Here is a 24,199-nt window from a genome sequence, read left to right on the forward strand (position 1 = left end):
AATAACTTCACCCTTTTAAGTAAAGTTTCGAATATATACTGAACAAACGAGGCACGTGGCCAAAGCATACCCATTATATTATTAAAAATCTGGGGAATTCCATCCTAATTATCTTGCAACGAATAGTACCTTCGGATATGAATTCCAGGTTTTCTAGTAAAGTGATTAAACGCAAAGATTAGTATTGAAATATCCAAAAAGATAAGGTATTCTTATTTACAAAATTGTTAATGGTTAAATTCTTATTTTTATTAATATACTATAATTACATTACATTAGCCGTGAAAGTTTTAATTGTTTTTTTGCTAAATATATTAGTATTAAAATATTATTAATATTATATATATAACAGTATTAAAAAATATTATATTATTATTTAATGAATAAACACCTCAGGAACGCCTATGGTTTACGACCGTTTTATGAGTTTGAGGCACATTTCGTGCTCTCAACAATTTATGAACGGAGAATACTCAAAATGATCAAATCTTACTAAGATTGAAACCGATTTTTTTTAGGAACCAGTTGTACATCTATTTAATATAAATAAATCGAATTAAATTTTGCAATTTTCAAATTATGTTACTTCTATTGCTATTAAAATTGTCTTAAATAATGTTTTACGTAAAAAAGAAGTCGGATATGCAGTGTATATGGCGTTTTAATGATGCATCTTTCTTTACAGTCATGAATCAACCATCGGAAAACTGCGAAAACTACCACTTAAAATGGAATCACTACAACTCCTATATGCATTCATGCATAGCTACCTCTCTCTACCAAGATTCATTCGCAGACGTCGCCCTGGTCACAATGGACGGCCACCAAATGATGGCTCACCGTTACGTTTTAGCCTACAGCAGCCGTTATATGGCACAGGTAAACTCTATAATTACGTAACATTACTTTTTCTTTTGTTTTTGTTTACTGTATGTTTGTGTATTAAGTAATTCAATTAGTTAAACCGGAAACCGTGGAATCTTCGCTACGCTATCATTCACTTTTTTTTTTAACGACAAAATGTATATATGTTACCATATTCCGTACAAATGTACGGCATATTCAGTTCAGAGAACATAACCGTAAAAAGTTAAAATATTTTTAAATTCTAGTAAAAACTGTAAACCTTTACAGAATAGGTCTAATGTATCACAAAAGCACCAAATCCATTTCCGACGGTCTGATAATATTGCCAAAGAGTAAAACTTAATAGCAACCCTAAAAAATAAAACAAAAAAACAAATATATTATATATAGAGCTCGGGAAATATGCAAAACGCATATTATGTGTATATTTGCATATTTTGGATAAATTGTATAAGTCATAATTGCATTTATTAAAAGGGCATCTTTTCAGGTATACCACAATATAGACAAATATCTGAAACCGCAAGTAATGCAATTTAGCGAAGTAGGTAAAAATATCCCTCGGAAATACCCCTTATTGGTATTAGCATAATATGACAATATGAACAGTAATTCGCGATAAGCCGGTTGCCGGCATTAAATAAAATCATTAATCATAATTCAATATGGTTTTTCTCGAAAGCTTAACAAATAACAAATTACCAGGATTTGTATTAGCAAAAGACAAAATGCAATTGTCGTTCTGTCCGTAGTTAGAGTTATAGAGTTATGTAACAGGGGTGAAAATAAAAGAGAAAATATAGTATAATTTTTAATTGAAAATATTGCATGCAACTTTTTATTTATTCTAAAAAATATTTCATTCCGCCTTTAAATTTTTCAAAAATGCTTTTTAGTTTTCTCAGGATTTGAAAAAAAAATGGATACATTTAAAACACATTGAACATTTTGACAGGCGACATTTTGCGCCTTTCCCCTTTAATACCTTATGATTACAACTACTATTACTTACCTTATATAATTACGATTAGAAAACTATTCAAATTCAAAATAAATAGGATCAACTTCGGAATCCGAGTCGTCTTGAGGGTTAATAATCTCTACGGTCGCATCAATTATGTTATCAAGATCCCACATTTTTTGTTCTTCTTCTATTACATGTCTTACTGCATCTTTCCAGTTTTGTTTTGTAATATGTTATAAAGACTCGTATAACAATTCACGTACAGCTTATATTTTATATGACGTATTTTTTCTAGCCACATAACTTTTCATTTGTGCCCAAATGAGTTCAATTGGAATTATTTCGCAGTGGTAGGGTGGAAAGTCCAAAGACTGTGATGTTTCGCCTTTCCGCCATTTTGTCAACTACGTATTTCTTGAACTTAGATTTGTGTTGCCGGGCAATTTTTAAAAGTTCTGCTTTTACCATTCCATCTTCGTAAGGCAGATACTTATTCCGCAGCCAGTCAAGAATATCCTGCTTCTTCCACGCGTTCGTTAGAAGTCTTTCTACTAGTCGTGAATGATAAGGTGCATTATCTAATACTATAATTGAATTTGGTGGTATGTGTTCAATCATTTGCTCAAAATACTCTTCGAAAACATCAGCTGTCATCTCCTCGTGATAGTCTTTTGTGCTTTTGGAATGAAATTCCAACAAACCATGCTTAACAAATCCTTTTTCACTGCCAATGTGAGAAATTATTAATCTACTGCCTTTACCAGAAGGTGGGGAGATACCAGTAGACCAACCTTCCATAAAGGCTTGCCTGGAGCTTAATATATTTTTATCTGACATCGGTTATCGGTTAGCTTTCTGATAGGAACCTATATAAAGTTGACTCTCCTACGCCAGTCATGTTGGCACAACTTTCGACTATGTTGCGAACAGTGTTTGTGGGATTCTGAGAAACCAGAGCATCGTGAACATTCAGGACAATAGTCTTCTCTCTTGGTGAATAGACAGACTTACTGACTGTACGCAACAGTACCGGTGTAAAACTTGATGATGAAGCCATCACAAACAATCCAACAAAACGAGCACGAGCGAAAGATACGTATATGTTCGTAGGTATATGGAATAAAAAATCACTCACGCACTGCATATAATTCGCAAAAGAAATATTCGAGACGCTAATTACTGCCGTAGACGCGGAAACACCGACGAGCCGTAAATTACATGCGATTAAAAACGTACTAAACAAAAAAATGGTTTTCGTTCGTAATAACTTCACCCTTTCAAGTTAAGTTTCGAATATAATTATATTATTAAAAATCTGGGGAATTCCATCTTAATTATCTTGGAACGAATAATACCTTCGGATATGAATTCCAGGTTTTCTAGTAAAGATTAAACGCGAAGATTAGTATTGAAATATCCAAAGAGATAAGGTATTCTTATTTACAAAATTGTTAATGGTTAAATTCTTATTTTTATTAATATAATATAATAACCAACATTAGTCGTGAAAGTTTTAATTGTTTTTTTGCTAAATATATTAGTATTAAAATATTATCAATATTATATATAACAGTATTAAAACATTATATTATTATTTAATGAATAAACACCTTAGGAACGCCTATGATTTACGACCGTTTTATGAGTTTGAGGCATATTTCGTGCTCTCAACAATTTGTGAACGAAGAATAGTTCAGTTTGGTGTATTCTTTGGTTCAGTAAAGTTGTGTTTAAGTGTTTATCAAAAGTGTTTAAAAATGCCAAAACAAAGTACAAGTAAATCAATTCTTCTGAAAAAGTGGATTAATTTTAAAACATAGTTAAAAAAAAATATTTTTTTACGATAAAAATGTGACATTTTACTAAAAGCTCTGATATTTTCGAAGAAAAATTCTACGAACAAAACTCAAAAAATAATTTATATAAGGGATATTTCGGGAAACAAGTTTTATAAAATTGTAACATGTAGTGTGCTTGATTAACGTTTTTTGTCCGTTTAAAATTGACTAAGGAAATCGTCCTTTGTCTTAATATCTTGTATATTCAATCAGTGTATACTCAAAAGAGATGATCCAGAGATAACAGAATGTAAGACTCGTTTAGACATCTTGTTTACAATGAGCAGAGTTAACCATAAATTCTATGATTCCTATAGACAGGTAAAAAAATAATATAATAAGAAACTAATAACAAAACGATCAAAGCTATATGAAAACAGGATGTCTGAAGCTGCCAACAAAAATAAATGCATGTGGCAAATTGTTAGTGAAATTAATGGTCAATTAAAAAGTGTAAATTCAATAAAAGTAGAGGGTAGTCCTCAAGAGATTGCTGATAAATACATGATCCACTTAAATACTACTTTATAACACTTTATCTCAATTACAATACACTGAATATAAAGACAACATTGCAAGTAACATAAATTCAGTGTTTGTCGCACCTGTGACAGAAACTCAAATTATGGATATAACTAAAAATTTAAAAAACAAAATGAGTTGTGGAATTGATGAAATACCCACTAAAATCCTTAAACTTTGTATAAAGGAGATAGTGAATCCTCTCACTACAATCATAAATAATTCACTAAAATCTGGTGTATTTCCTGAATGCCTGAAAACTGCCATAGTAACACCTGTTTACAAAAAGGGTGATCCTAAATTAATTAATATAATTAATTAATTAACTATAGACCAATTAGCCTTCTATGTTTCTTTTCAAAAATCTTAGAAATGACTATGTATAGGCGGATAACAGAATTTTTAACAAAATGTCATATTATTAGTGCAAATCAGCATGGTTATCAACAGGGAAAATCAACTCAGACTGCGATTTTTCAATTTGTCTGAGATATTTTGAAATGTACTGAGATTGGTCATATGGCTTTGGGTCTCTTTTTGGACCTATCAAAGGCATATGACTGTTTAGTGCATGACCTATTATTTGATAAATTGGAGAAATATGGTATACGTGGACCAGCATTGAACTGGTTTAAGTCCTACTTGGCAAATAGGAGACATTTAGTAAAAATACATAAAAACACTGAAATAGGCATCTCATCTGAAAGCACTATCAATATTGGAGTACCACAAGAAAGTGTGATTGGTCCTTTACTGTTTGTGATCTATATCAATGATCTTCATGGTCTAGTGGCTAATACTACTTCCAGCATAACAAATTATGCAGATAATACAAACATTTTAGTCAGTGGTAAAGACATGTCTGTTCTAAGCGTTAATGCTAGTTTAGAGTTCCAGAAAGCTAAAGACTGGTTTTCTATGAATAGGTTGGTTTTAAATCAAAATAAAACAGATCTTCTTTTGTTTAAGACAAATTATGCACATTCAGATATGCCAAACAGTATTATTGTAAATAATGACACTTTAAATATTAGCAGCAGTACCAAATTTTTAGGATTATATATTGACAGTTTTTTATGTTGGGATAAATATGTTGACCAGTTATGTATGTCTTTGAGTAAAGTGATCTACAGCTTTAGAGTTCTAAAAAAATACATGACTAGTAACTCATTAAAAACAGTGTATCATGCTAATTTTGAAGCAAAATTTAGATATGGTCTAATAAATTTTGGCCACAGTAGGGACATAAATAATGTATTTCTGGTTCAGAAAAAAATAATCAGAGTTATGTTTGACTTAAAAAGTAGAGAATCATGTAGAGGACATTTTAGGAGTAATAATATTTTAACAGTTTACGCTGTATTTATTCAAGAATGCTTACTGTTTCTATATAAGAATAAAATACTCTTTAGGAACTTTGAGCCCAATAGTATAGTAAATACCAGGTTATATAATTATAAAATTCCAATACACAGGTTAAGTATAACAGAAAAAAACGCCCTTCATTGCTGCATCAAATTGTTTAATAAACTGCCTGAACCTATTAAAAGGGAGGAAAGATTAAGTTTGTATAAACATCAAATATTTAAATTACTGGTAGCTCTTGAGCCATATTCTGTGGAGGACTATTTGTATATGTAACGGTTAGGAATAAGTAAATAATATTTTCGTTTGTGACACTGTTTTTTTTAAATAATTTTATGTTCACGGAATGTATATTATTTTCTAAAAATAAAGATATTGTTATATAGAATTTTAATAGATGTGAAAACTAATTAAATTAGGATATTATATTATATTAATTTTAAAGTGGCTAAGTACTACAAGCTTATTGGTTTTCCAATTTTCAGATTCTATGTGAAAAAAAGTTACAAGTTGATCAACACTTGGGCAATGCAACGCCTAAATCTTGTGTACAAAAGCCTCAAGATTCGGTTCAGCAGCTCGTAACCACAAATAAAACGAAAGTTTCTTACCAACCAAATTTTAATAAGGATCTCCGCAGTTTGCTGATTGGTTGCAATATTCCAATTGCTTCTTCTTAGCCTTCTGTCGTCTCTAGGCTTCTCCCAACTCCTTCCATCGGTCTCTATCCTGAGCAACATATTTCCAATTTGTTCCGGCTATTTTTTTAATGTCATCAACCTCTCATCTATGGTCTTCCTCTTGGTCGTTTACTTTCGTAAGGTCTTCAATGTTGTATCCAACGTTGGTCTTTTTGTCTAGCAGTGTGACCCGTGAAGCTCCATTTAAGTTTGGCAATTTTTGTTGCTATGTCCTCGACTTTTGTTTTGGATCTTACCCAGTCGTTCCTCTTTTTATCTGACAGTCGTATACCTAACATTGCTCTTTCCATTGTTCTTTCTGTCCAATTCCAATTGCAAAATTGGATAATCCATTATTCCAACAATTTTTAAAAAAGTACTGCAATAATAATGTTGTATAAGTGTCTTCTGCTACGACTCTACGAAAAAAATATGTAGATTCCAGCATGAAATTGACTGTTGAAGCGATTAAAACTGCAATTAGAATAATCCAATATGGATATCTGTTGACGAGACGACTGATGTTAAAGGACGGTATATTGCAAATTTGGTTATAGGAAGTTTAAACGGAAGTGAATGTAGCACCGGATATTTAGTTTCCGTTAAGGAGTTGCAAAAAACGAACAATGTAACTATTTGTAGATTTGTAAATGAATGTCTGAGTAACTTTTTTTTACCTCAACCAATGCAAATTGAAAAATACTTGTTATTGTTAAGTGATGCTGCGGCATATATGATCAAAGCTGGACAGCATTTAAAAATATTTTTTCCAAATTTGATACACGTTACCTGTTTAGAACATGCTTTAAATAGAGTAGCAGAAACTGTAAAGACAGAGATTCCAGTGGTCAATAATACTTCTTTTGGTGCCTATCCTCTGTGGATGTTGGCAATCCCGTTGGTCCATACAACTTTGTTGACAGCTGCTCTCGATCATCTAGAATAGATGTATGCTAGTCATTCCTGCCCACAGTGCCCACTGTCTGATGTTCTTCAACCACGATGTCCTTCTACGCCCTTGAGATCTTTTGCCTTCTGTCTTGCCTTGTAAAATTAGTTGATACTTCTCATTGCGTATCACATGCCCTAAGTATGTCATCTTTCTGATTTTCACGATACGCATAATTTCCAGATCTTTATTCATACTGATCACGGTGTTATTTGTAACAATGGATATAGAAAATTCTGAGCATGCGCCGGTAGCACCACATTTCGAAGGCTTTTAATCGTTAGAATGTTGCCTCCGTTAAGGTATATGCTTCGACTCCATATAAAAGGGTAGACAATACATAGCACCTCAAGACTCGTGTTCTTATATCAACGTTCAGGTGTATATTACATAAAATCTTCCTGAGGCGATTGAAGACAGCTCTCGCCTTTTCTATAAGACATCTTATTTCCTGTGAGTGGTCCCATTCCTTATTTAGGCTGCATCCAAGGTATGTTCATTATTAGCTGTGACTTGGTGCTGTATTACGTCGTTTTTACGTCGTTTTTACTACCCTACTATTTACTGTTGATCTATCTATCTATCTATACAGCCCTTGCTGACCAATTTTAAACATAGGCCTCCTCTTCCTTCTTCCACGTCTTTCTATTGTAGGCAGTTTGTATCCACTTCGGGCCTGCGTGTTTCTTCAAGTCATCTGACCATCTCATTTGTGGCCTTCCTCTTTTTCGTTTGTAACTATATGGTCTCCAGTGTATAATCATCTTATTCCATCTGTCGTCTTTCTGTCTTATGGTATGTCTAGAAAACTTCCACTTAAGTTTTGCTAGCTGCGTTAATACATCGGTCACTTTTGTTTTGTTGCTGATCCAAGTATTTCTTTTCTTGTCTGATAGCCTGATGTTCATCATTTGCCTTTCCATGGCTCTTTGGGTCTTTGCTATTTTTTCCATGTTTTCCTTTGTAAACGTCCAAGTTTAAGAACCGTAGGTGAGAACAGGAAGTATACATCGTTTCAAGTCTCTTGTTTTTAAATATTGGGGGTATTTTCTATTTTTTCGTATATAGGAAAGGATACCCAAGCCAACCATATCCTTCTCTTTATTTCTCCGGTCTGATTTTCTTTATTTAATTTAACTAGTTGTCCCAAAATATTCTTTTACTTGTTCTATCGTTGTTTGTGCAATTGTAATTATTAATTCTTCTGGTTGGTTGGTCATAATTTTCGTTTTATTATAATTCATTTGTAGACCTATTTTTGTTGATTCGCTATTTAATTCATCCATCATATATTGTAATTCTTCCCTGTTATGTGTTATTAATACAATGTCGTCTGCATATCTCAAGTGATTCAAGAATTGGCCATTTATGTTAATACCCTCTTCTTTCCATTGTAATTTCCTCATAACGTCTTCCAAAGCTTGATTGAATAGTTTGGGTGATATAGTGTCACCCTGTCTCACTCCTCGCTGTATCTTAATGGGCTCCGTTTGTTCAACTATTTTGATGGATGTTGTTGCTTGATCATATATTGGAAATTAAGTCCGTATATCTACAGTCTATTCTCCCATTTTGTTAAGACTTCTTTACTGCCCAATGTTCCACCTTATCGAATGCTTTTTCAAAGTCTACAAATGCCATATACATTGGGATTTGATATTCGTTGGCCTTTTCAATTAATATTTTTATCGTAAGCAGATGGTCGCTTGTACTGAATCCTTTTCTAAAACCGGCTTGCTCTCTTGACTGGTAATTATCTAACTTAGTTGTTAATCTGTTTGTTAGTAGTTTAGTTAACAGTTTGTACATTACATTCAGTAGCGTTATAGGCCTATAGTTTTTCAGATCTTTTCTATCGCCTTTCTTAAATAGTAATAGTGTTATTGCCTCGTTCCATGTGGTGGGTATTTGTTTTGTGTTCAATATTTTATTCATTAGTACATAAAGGGCTTCCACTGTAGTTTTCCCCCCATTTTATAGCATTTCCACAGTTATTCCATCTTTCCCAGGAGATTTGTTCATTCTTCATCTCTTTGAGTGCCTTTTTTATTTCATTTTTATTGATTTCTGGTTGTAGGTCAGAGTTAACGTTCTTTATTTTCAGTTGTAACTAATTACGCATTTAGCAATATGAAAAAGCTCCTCATAAGCAGGGATTTGTCTCTTCCCCTGAAACTACGTCTAGTTAAATGCTACATTTTTCCGATCTTACTGTATGGTGTGGAGGCCTGGACGCTGACAGAGACGCTCACGAGAAAACTAGAAGCATTCGAAATGTGGGTGTACCGACGCATTCTTCGTATATCCTGGACCGAACATGTCACCAACATAGAGGTAATCCGAAGAATCGGAAAGGAGAAAGAAATCGTGAATACAATTAAACAAAGAAAGCTTGAATATCTAGGCCACATATTGAGACATGATAAGTACCGTCTACTGCAATTGATTGTCCAGGGAAAAATAGACAGTAAGCGAGGGCCAGGCAGGAGAAGACACTCGTGGCTCCAAAATCTGAGGAAGTCGTTCGGGCTCACATCGGTCGAACTATTCAGATGCGCCGCAAACAAGATTAGAATTGCCATGTTAATAGCCAACGTTCGCAACGGACAGGGCACTTGAAGAAGAAGAAGAACTAATTACGGATTTCTTGGGTTGGTTTTTGTTCTGTTTTATAGAGATTTGTATAATATTCATGCGTTATCTGTAAAACTTCTTTTATATTGTTGGTCTCCACTCCTTCTTTGTTCTTTATGCTACTAATATGTATGTTTCCCAGGTTCTGCTTTAAGCACTTTATGTTTCTATTTACTCTTGATACAAGGGTCAATAACCTTGTATCAAATATATACAAAAAACATTTTTAAAAGCCCCTCTGCGAGTACAGGCGTATAAAGATCGTTTACCTAATGTACCTTTACCACCTGAACCGATGATAACTAGATGGGGAACATGGTTAAATTCAGTAAATTTCATAACCGATAATTTTGAGGGAATTAAGGACGTCATTTGTAATTTCGATGTAGATTGCTCAGGTGCTATAAAAAATGTGTGGACGTTTTAAAAAATCAGTTATTAAAAAGTATTTTGGCACATTTCATTAGACCAAAGTATTGAAATTATCAATTCATTAAATGAAAAAATTTAACAGCTTGGGGAAGCCAACAAAATGTATCAAAAATTCTGGGCAGTGTTAAAGAAAAATGAGGGATATATATCACTGTGACAATCGGTACAAGGGATACTGTATATTATATTTGTTGTTAATTCTATAGGATGTCTATCCTTCAATTTTGAAAACACTTTATTTATGGTTAGTCCTGTTTTATTTGAAATTTTTATATCTGTAACATTTTTAAATATTCTGGTTAAAGCTGGAGCGATTTTTTTGATATACGTTTGATGTTATTGTCTTTTTGAATTGTTAATTTCTAGGTTTCTCGGCGTTTTTCTTTTATTTTTTTTGTAGTCAGATGTTCCTGAATACATAAAATCAAAAGTGTTATATACTGTTAAACTGGTATTGAAGTAGTTATTTCAATAAAGACTATACAGGCTGTTGTTTTTAAAAAACCAAAGTGACTAATTATATTAGAAAAATAGTAAATCTGGCAACACACGGCAATAGACGTATTACGATTTTTGTACAATTCGGCCATCCATTTATGAGATAATTAGGTCCATTCTGTACAATATATAAACAGAAAACATTTGTTAAAGCTCTTTCTTTGTCAACCAATTTTTTCTCTTTGTGTGTAAAAGCTGGAATACAAGATTTAACAAGGATATATATTGTTACAGATATTGCAATATCAACGAAAAATAACAACGTCCCTTCCACTTATGATTATATTGCCGCCGGAAATCGACTACAAATCGCTAAAGGTTTTGATGAGGTACATGTACAGTGGTGAAGCGAAGGTTTCAAAGGACATCTTAAATGGGGTGCTTAAGGGAGGAGAAATTTTACAAATCAAGGGACTATCTCGGTGAGTATTTGTTTATAGACCGTAAAAATGCCTGATAAATTATATGAATGTTATTTTGATATAAAATATTAAAAAAAAAAAATAAAAAAGTCTTAATAATTTCTAATAAAAAATATATGAATTACAGTGAAAAAGAAGAAAATGAGAAAGAGCCGAAAGTCACGCAATCATTTAGCAGCCCTTCTTCATTAAGCCAAACTTTAAACAACACGCCAGCAACAACACCAACTCCCTCAGTACCGTCACCACCTCCGTTGGTAGCTGTTTCAGCAGCATCTTCCGCAAACGCAGTCCTGCCCTCTAAAAAACAAGAACGAAGAAACTCGACATGTACAGTCACTTCCGGTAATTTCGCTCCTTCGAAAACAACCCAAAAAGTTGCTCCAACGTTCTTGCTGGTGCAAAAGACTAAAGATCAACCGAAGTACGAGAATCTTCGTCCGAAACAAAAAGTTTTGAATTTTGCCTTACTGCAATCCAATATACAGAAAGACGGAAATAAAAAGGGAAAACCTGAAGAAACTATAGTGAGGGAAGAGGATATTGTGATTAAAACTGAACCTATTATAAAAGATAATCTTCAGTATCTTATGATTAAAGGTGAGTAAATGACACATAGAATTATTTTTGGTAAAATTTGTTATACATTAACAAATAGCATTAAGTCTCCAGTCAGGATACCTACTGATGAGTCTCGTATTTATTTTTTGGTGTGGACTACTTGACAAATAAAAAGCATGCTACAGATATTATAACCATTCCAAACGTTTTCAAGCCTAAACACCAAACTTACAATCAAAAGTATCCAAGTATGTATACGCAACCATATCTGCATTGACGAAGAAGAAATAAATTTACGAGGACGTCGACAGTCGTCCAGTTACTTGCAGTTACTGGATGCAGTCAAACTTTCCTCATAAGAGCCAAAGTCTCATGCCAACGTCTCAAAACGACTGGATGAAGTTAAGAAAATAATTGATCCATTTGGAATAGGATTCAAAAACGGTAGGAGCAGTACTCTAATTAACTTCCAGAATTAACTTCCAGTAATTAATCAATAGTTTTTTTCAGAAGAATAACACAGAAGATGGACGTAGATGGGCCTCGATGGATAAACAAAAAAACGAGACAGACTTCATTATTTCTAATAATAAATAAGAAGTAAATAACGTAAGAGTGTTAAATAATTGCAGAATAGGAAGTAAATGGTTAAGATAGAATCTAACAAGGAAACTAAGTTCCTGTAGCTGGCTTTATACCATTATTAAGACATCCTGTCAGTCTATTTGCTTTTTGTACTTGATCACTCACTTCTTTGTCCAGGACCCCATAGCTGGACAGTGTATTTTATTTCCATTACTTGTTCCATACTGATGCCATTAATTTCTATTTTACATCTGGTTGGTTCTTTGCTGACTACTATTGTTTTAGTTATAGTCATATTAAATTCTCATGTTAAATCTGTGGACCAGTCTTTGCAGACTATCTTCATCTTGGGCTATCAATATTGCGTCGTCTACTTAAATTTGAAGATCTTAATAAATCAAGGGCTCACTAAATCCCCTTGTCTTATCATCCCTATATGTTCTGTAAGTTGTCTATCTCTTCTGACTTCCATTTTGTTGTTTTGGTAGATGTTTTCGATAGTTTTTATAATATTTGGGGAAACTTCTCTACTATACATGGACTCAAAAATGAATTACATCTTTGAGTCTACTCTGCAAACGTTTTCTTTAGGTCAATCAGACACAGAAATGCTGGTTATAGACACAGAAATGCTGCCGTTATAGTTGCTTTAGAAGAAATGAATAAATAACTAACTTCATATTTAAGCAACCAAGCAATAGCATTGAACCCAGCCTGTGAGACTTTCACACTCCTTAGAATTACATTCGGATGCTACAATTCATTGGGAAAAGGGGGGTTAATCCGTATCAACCAGGGACCACTTCACCTCGCCTCGATGCTCTCACACCATCCACGACTTCCCTTTATAGAGGCTTCAAATCGGAAAAATGCTTCTCATGTAGAAGTTCTGGGTAGAAGGAATCTCGTATGATATCCTACCCCGAACTATACAGGACAGCGTGAGGCGCTATAGATCCACTATCATCTTAACTGACTATCATCGAACTGTATAGCTTGCTCGGGCGCTGTGTCCCAGCTCCGGGCTGGGCCCATTTCGGCGAATTGGCGCTCGAGGGTGTAGGCCCTCTTGCTCGTTTTTACTATATACTCTATTACTCCCTTACTCTGATACTCTATTACTCTGATACCCTATTATTCTATTGTACTGTCTGTAGATTTCTTACAGTCATATTCAGATTTCTGTGTTTAGCCGCTATTGCTGTATCATCTGCTTAAATGCTTAATAGTGTTCGGGGTGTTCCTGCAACGTCGCGTTGGTATGTAAACGGTGTACAGAAGTGATCATAGGACTGCCCCCTGTGACACTCCGGTTACTTAAGTACGGGAAGATGACTTGGCCCCGCTTTATCCATAATCTCTCATTTTGTACAACAGTGCTTTATGCCACTCTGTTAAAGGCTTTGCTTAGGTCTAGGAAGTCTTCTCCTATGTATTGTCGGGCGTTGTATCCAGATGTTAGGTACTCTATTAGTCTGAGTACTTGTAGTTTACTGGAGTGTTGTGCTCTGACTCCAAATTGTGGTTCTGCTATTAGTCCCAGCCTGTCTGTTTCTACTTGGGAGCCTGCTAAAGTTGACTCCTACTGTCTTGCTGACTGCTGTCTTTGACTTCGACTGTTGTCTTTTTCTGGCTTCGAAATCATTATAACATGGACTTCCTTCCATCGGTTTGTGAAAAGCATGTATCTTAGTCTTGCTTTTGTTAAGTATACTATAGCTTTCGCTGAAGCATAGTTTAGATCTCTGATTGTAATTTCATCTGGACAAGGTAGTTTCCTAGATGAACGCTTATTTCTTTTGAAAATGTAGGAGGGATTATCTTGTCTTATTCGTCGGGCATTTCTTGCGTTTCTTCTACTTCTTCGATGAAGTCTATGCCTTCGTCCTGGTTATAGTTCAGTGTACACTCTCATTCGAGAGTCCTCCTCATCACTATAGTTTTTTCTGCTAAGGAGTAGAATTCCATTTTCTCCGTGTAGTGGGTAGTTTTCCTGTCATTTCTTTATGTTTTATGGAGCCTCCAAATATTTTGCATATTTTGGTCTCGTTCTTCCATTTCTTTTACGTAATTGTCCCACTTTGGCTCCTGTGTTCTATTAGTGCCCTTTTGATATATGTTTTGTCGGTTTGTCCCGTTTTTGTCTTTCTGGTTCCTTCTGGCTTTCTTTTTGGCTCTGTTCTTTTCTCTTGTCATATCTTTTATTTCCTGGTTGATGTATTTGAATAGTCTCATGTAATTTCTAGTTTTTTTTTCTTTAGTTCTATTTAGTAGTACTTCTTTAATGTTTTCAAGCTCTAGGACTTTTTCCTCCGTTTCTTTTGGGTTGCTGATCGTTGGGATATTACCGAGTTCTATGCTCACAAGTGTCTTTTGTATTTTGACCACTTTCTTTTCTTTCTTTTTCTTGTTGTCTTGTTTTTTTTTCTTCCGATTCTAGTAGTATAGGGTTGTCGTCTCCTAATCCTTCGTTTAATGTTCTGATCTGTTTCTAGTCCTAGATTTTTAGCCACTACTATGTCCAAATGGGTAGGTAGAATTTTTTGTGGGAAATAGGTTGGCTTGATAGGCCCTATTGCCATAATATCTTCGTTGCTCACTAGATAATTATTATTTTAATTTGGGGATCATGTGTTAGGTCTCCTAGAAGTATGGAGGGTTCTTCTATGTTCAGAAACGCATCCAAGTCATTGTCGTTTAAACAATCTTGTCGCTTTACATATACAAAGGTGATTCTCATTTCACCTTGTTGCATCTGAACTTTTATTGTGCTTGCTTCCATACTGTTTAGCGCTGTCGTCTGTTTTATAGTGTGTCTTATTCCTATTCTCACCACCAACTTAATATTAAAACTTTGATCCACGCTAAATAAGATCCAAATGCTCGACATGACAGATGCGCATACTCTTTGGATAAATGGGGTAAGTGTGGCTGAGGAGAGCAGCAGATTATTGACTACAAGAGTGACTAAACACTTGGAGAGTGCTCCACAAGATCTTATAATGGGATGTAGTTTATTAATAGTCCCGATGTTCTTTTAAAGTTCGTTATAGCGATTTTACTGTTTTTTTTTATGTCCAAATCACAATACTATAAATAAAAACATATATGTTCTCTTTGTAAGTATTTTCATGAATAAATAAAGTTAATAACTATCTCCCTCTCTCTTTCAATGCCAAATAAAGAGTAATAACAGATTGTAGACACGCGTAAAACAGTAGACAAAACAATAATTATTAAAACTAATAAAAACACAATTTGTTTTATAGACTCGATGAGAACACTGTTATACCGTGCCATTTTAATGATATTTTTATGTTTTTGCACGAACAATGATATTCAAATCGGTTTTAAAGTTTCATAAAAAATAATATGTTATTAGCATAAGTAATTCCTAAAGTACCTAATGAACTGACTTATAATTATAAACCTATCAACTAGGTAACATAATATTAGTTCCATTTGTTGCTTAAAAACACTTTTTATTACATTCTTTTTAAATATAAGGAATAAGTTCAGTAGGTTTCTGAGAAATATTTCGCTCTTTTCTACAATTTTCATGATATAATTAGTTTATCTCCCATCTGTTTGTATTCTTTTTCCTTCTTGTATCTAAGCTTTAAAGCCTGTGTCTTCTTCAATATAAGCCTTCTAAATTGTTTAAATTATCGCACCATCTTTTTATTGATCTGCCAATACTTCTTCGTCCATTTGGTGACTTATTTCGTGCTATTCGTACTATCCTATCCTCTGCCATTCTACTAATGTGTTCGTTCCACTCCTGTTTCCGTTTTGTCACATATCTATTTATGTTTTCTATATTGCATGGTCTTCTTATGTTTTCGTTTCTCTCCCTATCCAACTCTTTCTACCCTCTGTCTAGCTACTCTTTCATTTAGAGAGATGAAGTCTGTAACTGATTGAGCAATTTTGTTCGACACTAATATAGCAGTTCCATATTGATGTTCTGGGTCGGTTTCACCTGAATAGTATATGTATCCATGTTTTGTTTTTTGTACTCCTGATCCAGGCAATCTTACTTCACTCATCCCCAAGATGTCTATTTTCAGTCTTACCATCTCGGCTTCAGTGTTTGCCAGTTTCCCGGACATAAATAAGCTGCGTACGTTCCAGGTGGCGATGCGTACTATTCTTTTTTTTTTCGATTTTTTTTTTTTCAGTAAAATTCTGTCACAAAATAATAGTCGGAACATACAAAATGCTCGATAACTAAAAATACTTTTTTCTAGATGAGCCCGTGGACTGGAGTGAGGCAGAAATGGAAGTGATAGGTAGAGAGGACGAATACGACGATATTGAGCTAAAACCTGAACCAGAAGACCCAATGACAGAATCTAATTCGATGTCAGACGAGAAATTGTTTTCTCCTTTGACCTGCGAACTATGCACCGCCACATTTACGATCCCTAGGGAATGGGTACGGCACGTACAGACTCATACGGATATGTTGCCGGCGAAAAGAAGAAGGCGAAACAGCAGTGAAGGGAACGTAAGTTCGTAAAGATTTTTCTCCTTAAATTATACTATTACTAGTGATTTTGCCAGTGACCATGCGATTTTTTTTTATTTCATTTGTCTTGTTTCAGGAATCCAACTCATACGAAAACGATACATTTCCCGAATTGATGTGCGACTTATGCCAGAAGCCATTCCATACGCCATCGGAATGGGTAAAACATATCGAGAGTACCCACACGGAATTCGAATTGCACCTTTCTAATAAGCAGAACACCGATGGGATTACCAATTTGAAAACGTTTGATTCTCCACAACCAGAACTAAGTAAGTACAAGCTGTTTTTTTTTATTTTTGAAACTATTAAAAACAAAATAAGACAAGATAAATTAAAAGCCACGTATGAAGACCACTTTGCAATTTAATGCTGATAACTTCCTCGTTCCTACAAATAACGGCGAAGAACTTCATGGTTTTTTACAGAAGTAAAGAAAAAATGTAAAGAAAAGAAATAAGTTTAGTAGATGAACAACAGGGTTTTCGTAGTGGAAGATCGTGTACAGATGCAATATTCGTTATAAAGCAAATTACCGAGAAATCACTAGAGTCTAGTAGACCAGCATTTCTGTGTCTAATTGGACTAAAGAAAGCGTTTGACAGAGTTCCCCTAAATATTATAAAAACTATCGAAAACATCTACCAAAACAATAAGACAAGTGGATTCATTGAGCCCCGTGCCCTTCAATTTAATCATGGATGAAATCATCAAAAGCGTTAACAAATGAAGAGGATACAGAATGTGAAACAAAATACTATGTTATGCAGACGACACAATATTGATAGCCCAAGATAAAGATAGTCTGCAAAGACTGGTCCACAGATTTAACATAAGAGTAAAAGAAAACAATAGTAGTCAACAAAGAACCAACCAGATGTAAAACAGAAATTGATGGCATCAGTATTGAACAAGTAATGGAAATAAAATACCTGGGAATGACACTGTTTAGCTATGGAGACCTGGACAAGGAAGTGAGAGATCAAGTACAAAAAGCAAATAGACTGGTAGGATGCCATTATATGGCGAAACAGACACATTAACACTGAGATGAAGTCAAGAATTTATAAAGCCAGTGTAAGATCAATAATGCCATATGCCTCAGAAACAAGACCCGATACGGCCACAGAGCAAAGGCTACTGGAAACTACAGAGATGAGAGTACTGAGAAGAATTACAAGAAATACTACAATACTAAATATTACAAGAATGGAGGAGACCCGTGTTGTCAAAATAGCAAGAGATAAGTCACCAATCAGCAGAAGAAGTATCAGACTGGATGTCGCAAAAGATGGAGTAAGTGACAACCTTCCATAGAGGTATTAGTTCGCCAATGAATAAGCAGAATTGCTTGTAAAGAGGAAGAAGAAGAACTTTAATACTAGTAGACCAAGTAAGCGAAGATATCTCTTACAACATCTTTATGTATATAATTTTACTGCTCTGGGAGGACCTACAGAAATCGTATTCTTTAATTATAATTAATAATTTCTTGTCACAAAAATATTGAAAAATTATTTTCATCTTTCAGGTAAAATGTGTCTCCACTGCAAGAAGACCTTCCCTTCCAACGCCTCCATGCTGATCCACCAACGAAGTCATACCGGAGAAAAACCATTCGCCTGTGAATTTTGCAACAAACTGTTCAACGTCAAAAGTAATTTGTTGAGGCATCTACGAACCATACACAACAAACATCTCAATGCAGCCGAATTCGAGAAAATAGAGGAACCAGAGAAAGCTTGAAAGAAGAAATTATTTAAGGGCAAAATGCATGGAACAACTTTATTAGAGTTGGTCAGTTAATAATTTATTTGTATATGCAATGCATCCCATATGATAACCTACAACTATTTTTGACAGCAGGCTTTTTATTTCGAGTTCAGATTGTCTCAGGCTTGAGATTCATATATCTAAGTTAGACCAGAGCGGATCTGTGAAAAAATGACTAAATTTGGATGTGAGGTGACCTTTCACCTAACTATTCCTGCAAAAATCCGAATGCCACCTCTGACATCCACCTCAAAACAGATCCGCCCTGGTCTGTATTATACAGATTGAACGAATTTAAAACGGAACATACGAAATCAATGTATTTCGGCTCAACTCCGCTCTAGGTGGTTGGTCAACAAAAGGTTGTCAAATAATTATATTATAAATATCCAATACTTCAGCGGGCTGCTGGATTCTGAATTCATTCAAGAACAAGTCAAAACTCCACCCAAATAGGTTGCCTAGAATCACTGTGAAAACTAGACTACACAAGCAGTTATTATGCTGTCAAACCACTTATCGCTTCCTTATAGTCCAAGAGATAGAGCCGAAATTTTGAACTGATCAGTAATATGGCATTTCTCTATTGGAATATATTCATTGTAACTGGGTTAAGACTTTGCCTTACAGGCGGACGCCCCTCGTGGTACAGGGGGTGGCTATACAGGGATGAAGTTGTAATTTTTTTCAGAAAAATTAACGATCGATAATATGGCTGAAAATTTGCCCAGAGTAAGATCTTGGTATAACCAGACGAAATCCCAAAGGGCGGACAGCTGGGTTGGTACATAAGGGGTGGCGGACAGGGGTGAAATTGCAATTTTTTGGGGAAAAATTAACGATAAGTAATATGTCCGCCATTTTTATGGCTCATTATTTAGCCCCTAAAAACTCTAAATCCAAAAGGGCGGACAGCTGGGTTGGTACAGAGAGCCATAAAACGGGGTCAAATGTACCACTTGCCTGCGCATTTTAGGTCTAGGTAACAATTTTCAAACTGATTTTATTATGATATTTTTATACCGATTGATTTGAAAATTTGTATGCTCACTTCTGTTACTATTCTGAGAAGCGTCAAGTAGAGTTTTCCTCAAAATTTTCCAAAAAAATTTCCGTAAATGAAAATTTTCGTAATTTTTTGAGGTAAAATCTAATTTATAGAATCCTTTCGATTTTCTGTAAGTTATACCATGATTTTTTTCCAAAAATTTTCAAACGATTTTTCCGATAAGAAAAAAAAATTAGAAAAACTTTTCTAAAACATTTGATAAAACTCTACGTCATCGTCTTAATCTTTTATACAATATTTTGTAGTTTTAAAATGATATTATGATAATGTTTTTTTTTTCAAACTATTTACTTAGATTTACTTTACAAATCACATTTTTTTCTTAAATATAAATATTTTACGAATTAATTTTTAATTGAATAAATGTTTGATATTTGATATTTTATTAAATTAAAGTAATTTTATAATGTTAACTATTAAATATTTTTGGTATGACAAATAGTAATTTTACTTATTTTTTATTACAATAAAAAGGTTTTTAAATTTATATTGCATAAATAATGGTTGTTCAGATATAAGAAAAATTTTATTTATTATTACATTAATAATCAAATACAAAATATATTATTTCTATTTATCAATAGGTAAAATTCAATTTGTAGAATTCCTTTAACATTTTACAAATAATTATTATTAAAAATCAATTTAATAGTGGAATTATCAACTTTTTAAGTTTTGAAATTTACTTTGTACTTACGATATTTTCAATATTTTTTTTAACTTTCAAATTGATTGAATTTTTTTTTTTTTCATTAGTTAATTATAATTTTACAAATTCTGTTTGGACATTAATTTTGCATCATTATTATTTTAAAATATTAAAATAATAATGATGCGCGTTCCATTTAGATCAGTAATTCTAGACGCATGCGCTAAATGTAATAAGTATCAAGATGCTTTTATCCAACTTGGTGAAACTGACTTCGATTGTAATGAAGTTTTTGAAACCTTAGAAACTTTCATGTCACTTATATGGAACAGGACTGACGAGAACAATTCCAAAAAGAAAAGTAAACGATGTCAGATTTTCACTATTTAACCGGCAGTATAAGTTGAATGATTTGAACGAGCCTTTAAAAAAAAAACTAAAAAATTTCGATGCTTCAAGCCTACCACCATGTCAAGATGAATTACACCAACATCTACTGCGAGCCCATTATATTTCAAATATTTGGACAAATGCTCATAAAAAAGTACAGAATTGATTGTTGAAGAACATGGTTGGGAGTTTGAAGATGAAACATATAAATTCAAATGGTTTAGTGGACCTCAGATGCCAGAATCAATTCGAGAAGTAGTGATTGAAAATGAAGCAGATAATGAATGTGATATTATTGAAAGTGAAAGTGACGAAGATGATGAATGTGATGACATCAGTGAGAGTGAGAAAAATGACGAAATTTTTAAAGTTTTTCTAAATTTTTTTTTCTTATCGGAAAAATCGTTTGAAAATTTTTGGAAAAATTCATGGTATAACTGACAGAAAATCGAAAGGATTCTACAAATTAGATTTTACCTCAAAAAATTACGAAAATTTTCATTTACGGAAATTTTTTTGGAAAATTTTGAGGAAAACTCTACTTGACGCTTTTCAGAATAGTAACAGAAGTAAGCATACAAATTTTCAGCATTATTATCGATCGTTAATTTTTCTGAAAAAAATTACAACTTCATCCCTGTATAGCCACCCCCTGTACCACGAGGGGCGTCCGCCTGTAAGGCGAAGTCTTAACCCAGTTACAATGAATATATTCCAATAGAGAAATGTCATATTACTGATCAGTTCAAAATTTCGGCTCTATCTCTCCGACTATTAGGCAAGCTCCTCTTTCCTTTAAAGGAGACAGATAGTTGAACGATATTTTATACAATGTCTATCACCGGGTATGGATTTATTTTTGTCCAAGTTTTATATTGGTTCACTATTTCAAATGCAGTTCAAACAGACATATATTAAATTGTATGTTCCGTTTTAAATTCGTTCAATCTGTATATATATATATATAAGTTTGCTTATTATTTTTCATCGGTAGTCTTCCTGTGTGTTCATATGACCCCCAATTTGTGACTGTCTTATTCCTATTTGCAACTTTTTTTCGTCTTAGCATCATCACATTAATTTCTCTATCTATTCTCGTCCTATAGCTAAAGCGGATCTGTTAAATATTATTTTGTTTGTGTTTTTTCGATGTTGCTAACATTTTCTTTGATTAGGATAGCCCGTGTTAATATTATCCTGATTTTAATTCCAACGAACAAACATTCACATCTTCCTCTCTGTTGGTCTTTGTATTTATCTCATTAAAATTAATTTGTCTGTGGCTGTGACTTCCTTATCTTTGTCATTCGCCATTAAGTCGATACAATCGGTATATTTAAGGCACTATTACCTTTCAGGGATTTACTAAGCAGTGTTAGAGACATCGCTCTACCTTGTAATTCTATTAAGGACTAAATTTTTTATCATTTCTAAAGATGTTTTTTACCATATTATCGCTACTATATATAGAACCTTTTATTGGATGTTATGAAAGACTTTTTCCAGGGATGGGAATATTCCTAATGAGTTCTTTTAGTGTCATTACATGGTCACAGGTGGTAAAACCTTTTCTGAATTCGGTTTTTCGTTAGGTAAGCCTGTTGCTTCTATTTTGATTAATAATATTATATAAATATAACAGAGGATATACAATGTTATTGAATAATATAAAAGTACATCTGAACAATAATTAAAATACTCATAATATTTTGTTTTACGAATAAATCAACTGCTACTATCAATAATAGTACTTTTTCCAAGATTTTTTTGTTATTTATCTGTCGCTAGAAGCTAAAGGATTGTGTAAAATAAAGACTTTATTTTTTATATTGTTTTATTTATATACTAACTGAACCGGCTAACTTCATACCACCTTGGAATTAAATAATGTGTCTAAAAAATTAACAGAAAATAAAACCAAAAAACAACACTACAACATATTATGCATGTAAAAAGTTTGCATCTGTGATAACTTTTGATGCCTACTTCAAATAATATTGAAAGACTATCAGCAAATAAAGAAGATCTATTGTCTAATATGTGTAGAGAACACGGTGTCTATGTTCTACTGGTTCTAGAAACCCATCGAGGTACTGCAAGCCGCAGACTAAGGATTCGAGGTATGAGACTTGTACTGGAGAGACCACACGACGAGTATGGTAGCGCAGTCTTCGTCAGACCAGATACCGACACAGTTTCCACATCTTTAACACATCGAGATGACATCGAAATCCTCACAGTGGAACTAAAGTCTTGTACGGAAACGTCCATCTACAAACCGCCAAACGCTGACTTTGTTTTTGAGGAACCGGATAACTTTCAATCACAGCAAATAAAATTCATACTAGGTGACTTCAACTGTCATAGTATCGCGTGGGGTTATAACGAAACAACCTTCAATGACGAAGAACTAGAAAATTGGGCTGAAAACATGAACCTCAAACTTATTCATGATCCAAAACAGCCCGCGTCTTTCAACAGCGGAAGATAGCGCAGAGGTTACAAACCAGACAATATATTTGTCAGCGACAAGATTGGAGACCAGGTGACAAAAATTGTTGAAAGCTCCCTCCTAAAAACACAGCACAGGCCAATAACTTGCCTTTTGAACGCGGCAATTAGATACGAAATTGTTCCTTCAAAGAGAAGGTTCAATTTTACTAAAGCAAAATGGGAAAAATTCGCTGAAGCATTAGATCAAGAAGTTTCCCAGCTAGAACCGTGATCTGATTCATACGATAAATTTGTACAAATCGTAAAACAAATATGATGAAAATATATTTCTAGAGGTTGCCGAACCGAATACATAGCGGTGCTAAATGAAGAATTTAAACCCCTATTTAAAAGATACGAGCAGCTATATGAAGACGATCCTTTTTCGGAAGCAACAATACAGGCCGGGGAGGAAGTGCTACATGCGATATCCGCCAACAGAACGGACAGGTATGGTGCAGGCTGGTCACGAGTCTAGACCTGAAACAAAACAGCAGACGCGTTTGAAAATTAATTCGGAATCTTGGCAACAATCCCTCTGCCCCGGCACCCAATCTGACAAAAGTCACACCCGATCAGATAGTCTATCGTCTCCTGACTAATGGTAAGACGACATCAAGGAAGAACAAAGTGAGAGTACAACGAAATATCGACGAAGAAGAGGATGTTTTAGGTACCTCCTTTAAAGATAATAAAGCGGCTGGCCTAGACGATATACGAACAGAAACATACAGGAAAGGATCCGGCGGATATAAAGAGTTTTAGACCTGTCTCTCTTTTGTGTCACCTTTTCAAGGCGTTCGAAAGAATGATACTGAACCGGATCGCTGAATCTGTTGACACTAAAATTATTCCTGAACAAGCAGGATTTAAACCCGGAAAATGCTGCTGCAGTCAAACTCTTAACCTCACCCAACATATTGAAGATGGATTTGAACGGAAGGAAATAACAGGAGTGGCGTTCATAGACCTGACTG

General features: G+C 34.0%; 2 protein-coding genes across 3 annotated transcripts in view; one reads left to right on the top strand and one right to left on the bottom strand.

Annotated features, from left to right (window-relative positions):
* LOC140449541 (uncharacterized) overlaps positions 1 to 19,001 on the top strand; it is a 73,244-nt gene extending 54,243 nt beyond the window's left edge. For both annotated transcript variants that reach the window (XM_072542746.1, XM_072542747.1), the window contains exons 2-7: positions 686 to 879; positions 10,984 to 11,171; positions 11,299 to 11,771; positions 16,568 to 16,827; positions 16,925 to 17,120; positions 18,380 to 19,001. In XM_072542746.1, the coding sequence (XP_072398847.1) occupies positions 686 to 879; positions 10,984 to 11,171; positions 11,299 to 11,771; positions 16,568 to 16,827; positions 16,925 to 17,120; positions 18,380 to 18,594 (1,526 nt within the window). In that variant the 3' untranslated portion in view covers positions 18,595 to 19,001. The remainder of the gene's footprint in view (positions 1 to 685; positions 880 to 10,983; positions 11,172 to 11,298; positions 11,772 to 16,567; positions 16,828 to 16,924; positions 17,121 to 18,379) is intronic.
* mthl1 (adhesion G-protein coupled receptor methuselah-like 1) overlaps positions 1 to 24,199 on the bottom strand; it is a 368,256-nt gene that overhangs the window by 43,637 nt on the left and 300,420 nt on the right. The gene's annotated exons all lie outside the window — the stretch shown is intronic.

This window comes from Diabrotica undecimpunctata, chromosome 9 (assembly GCF_040954645.1).
Source record: "Diabrotica undecimpunctata isolate CICGRU chromosome 9, icDiaUnde3, whole genome shotgun sequence".
In the NCBI taxonomy this organism is placed as follows: Eukaryota; Metazoa; Arthropoda; class Insecta; order Coleoptera; family Chrysomelidae; genus Diabrotica; species Diabrotica undecimpunctata.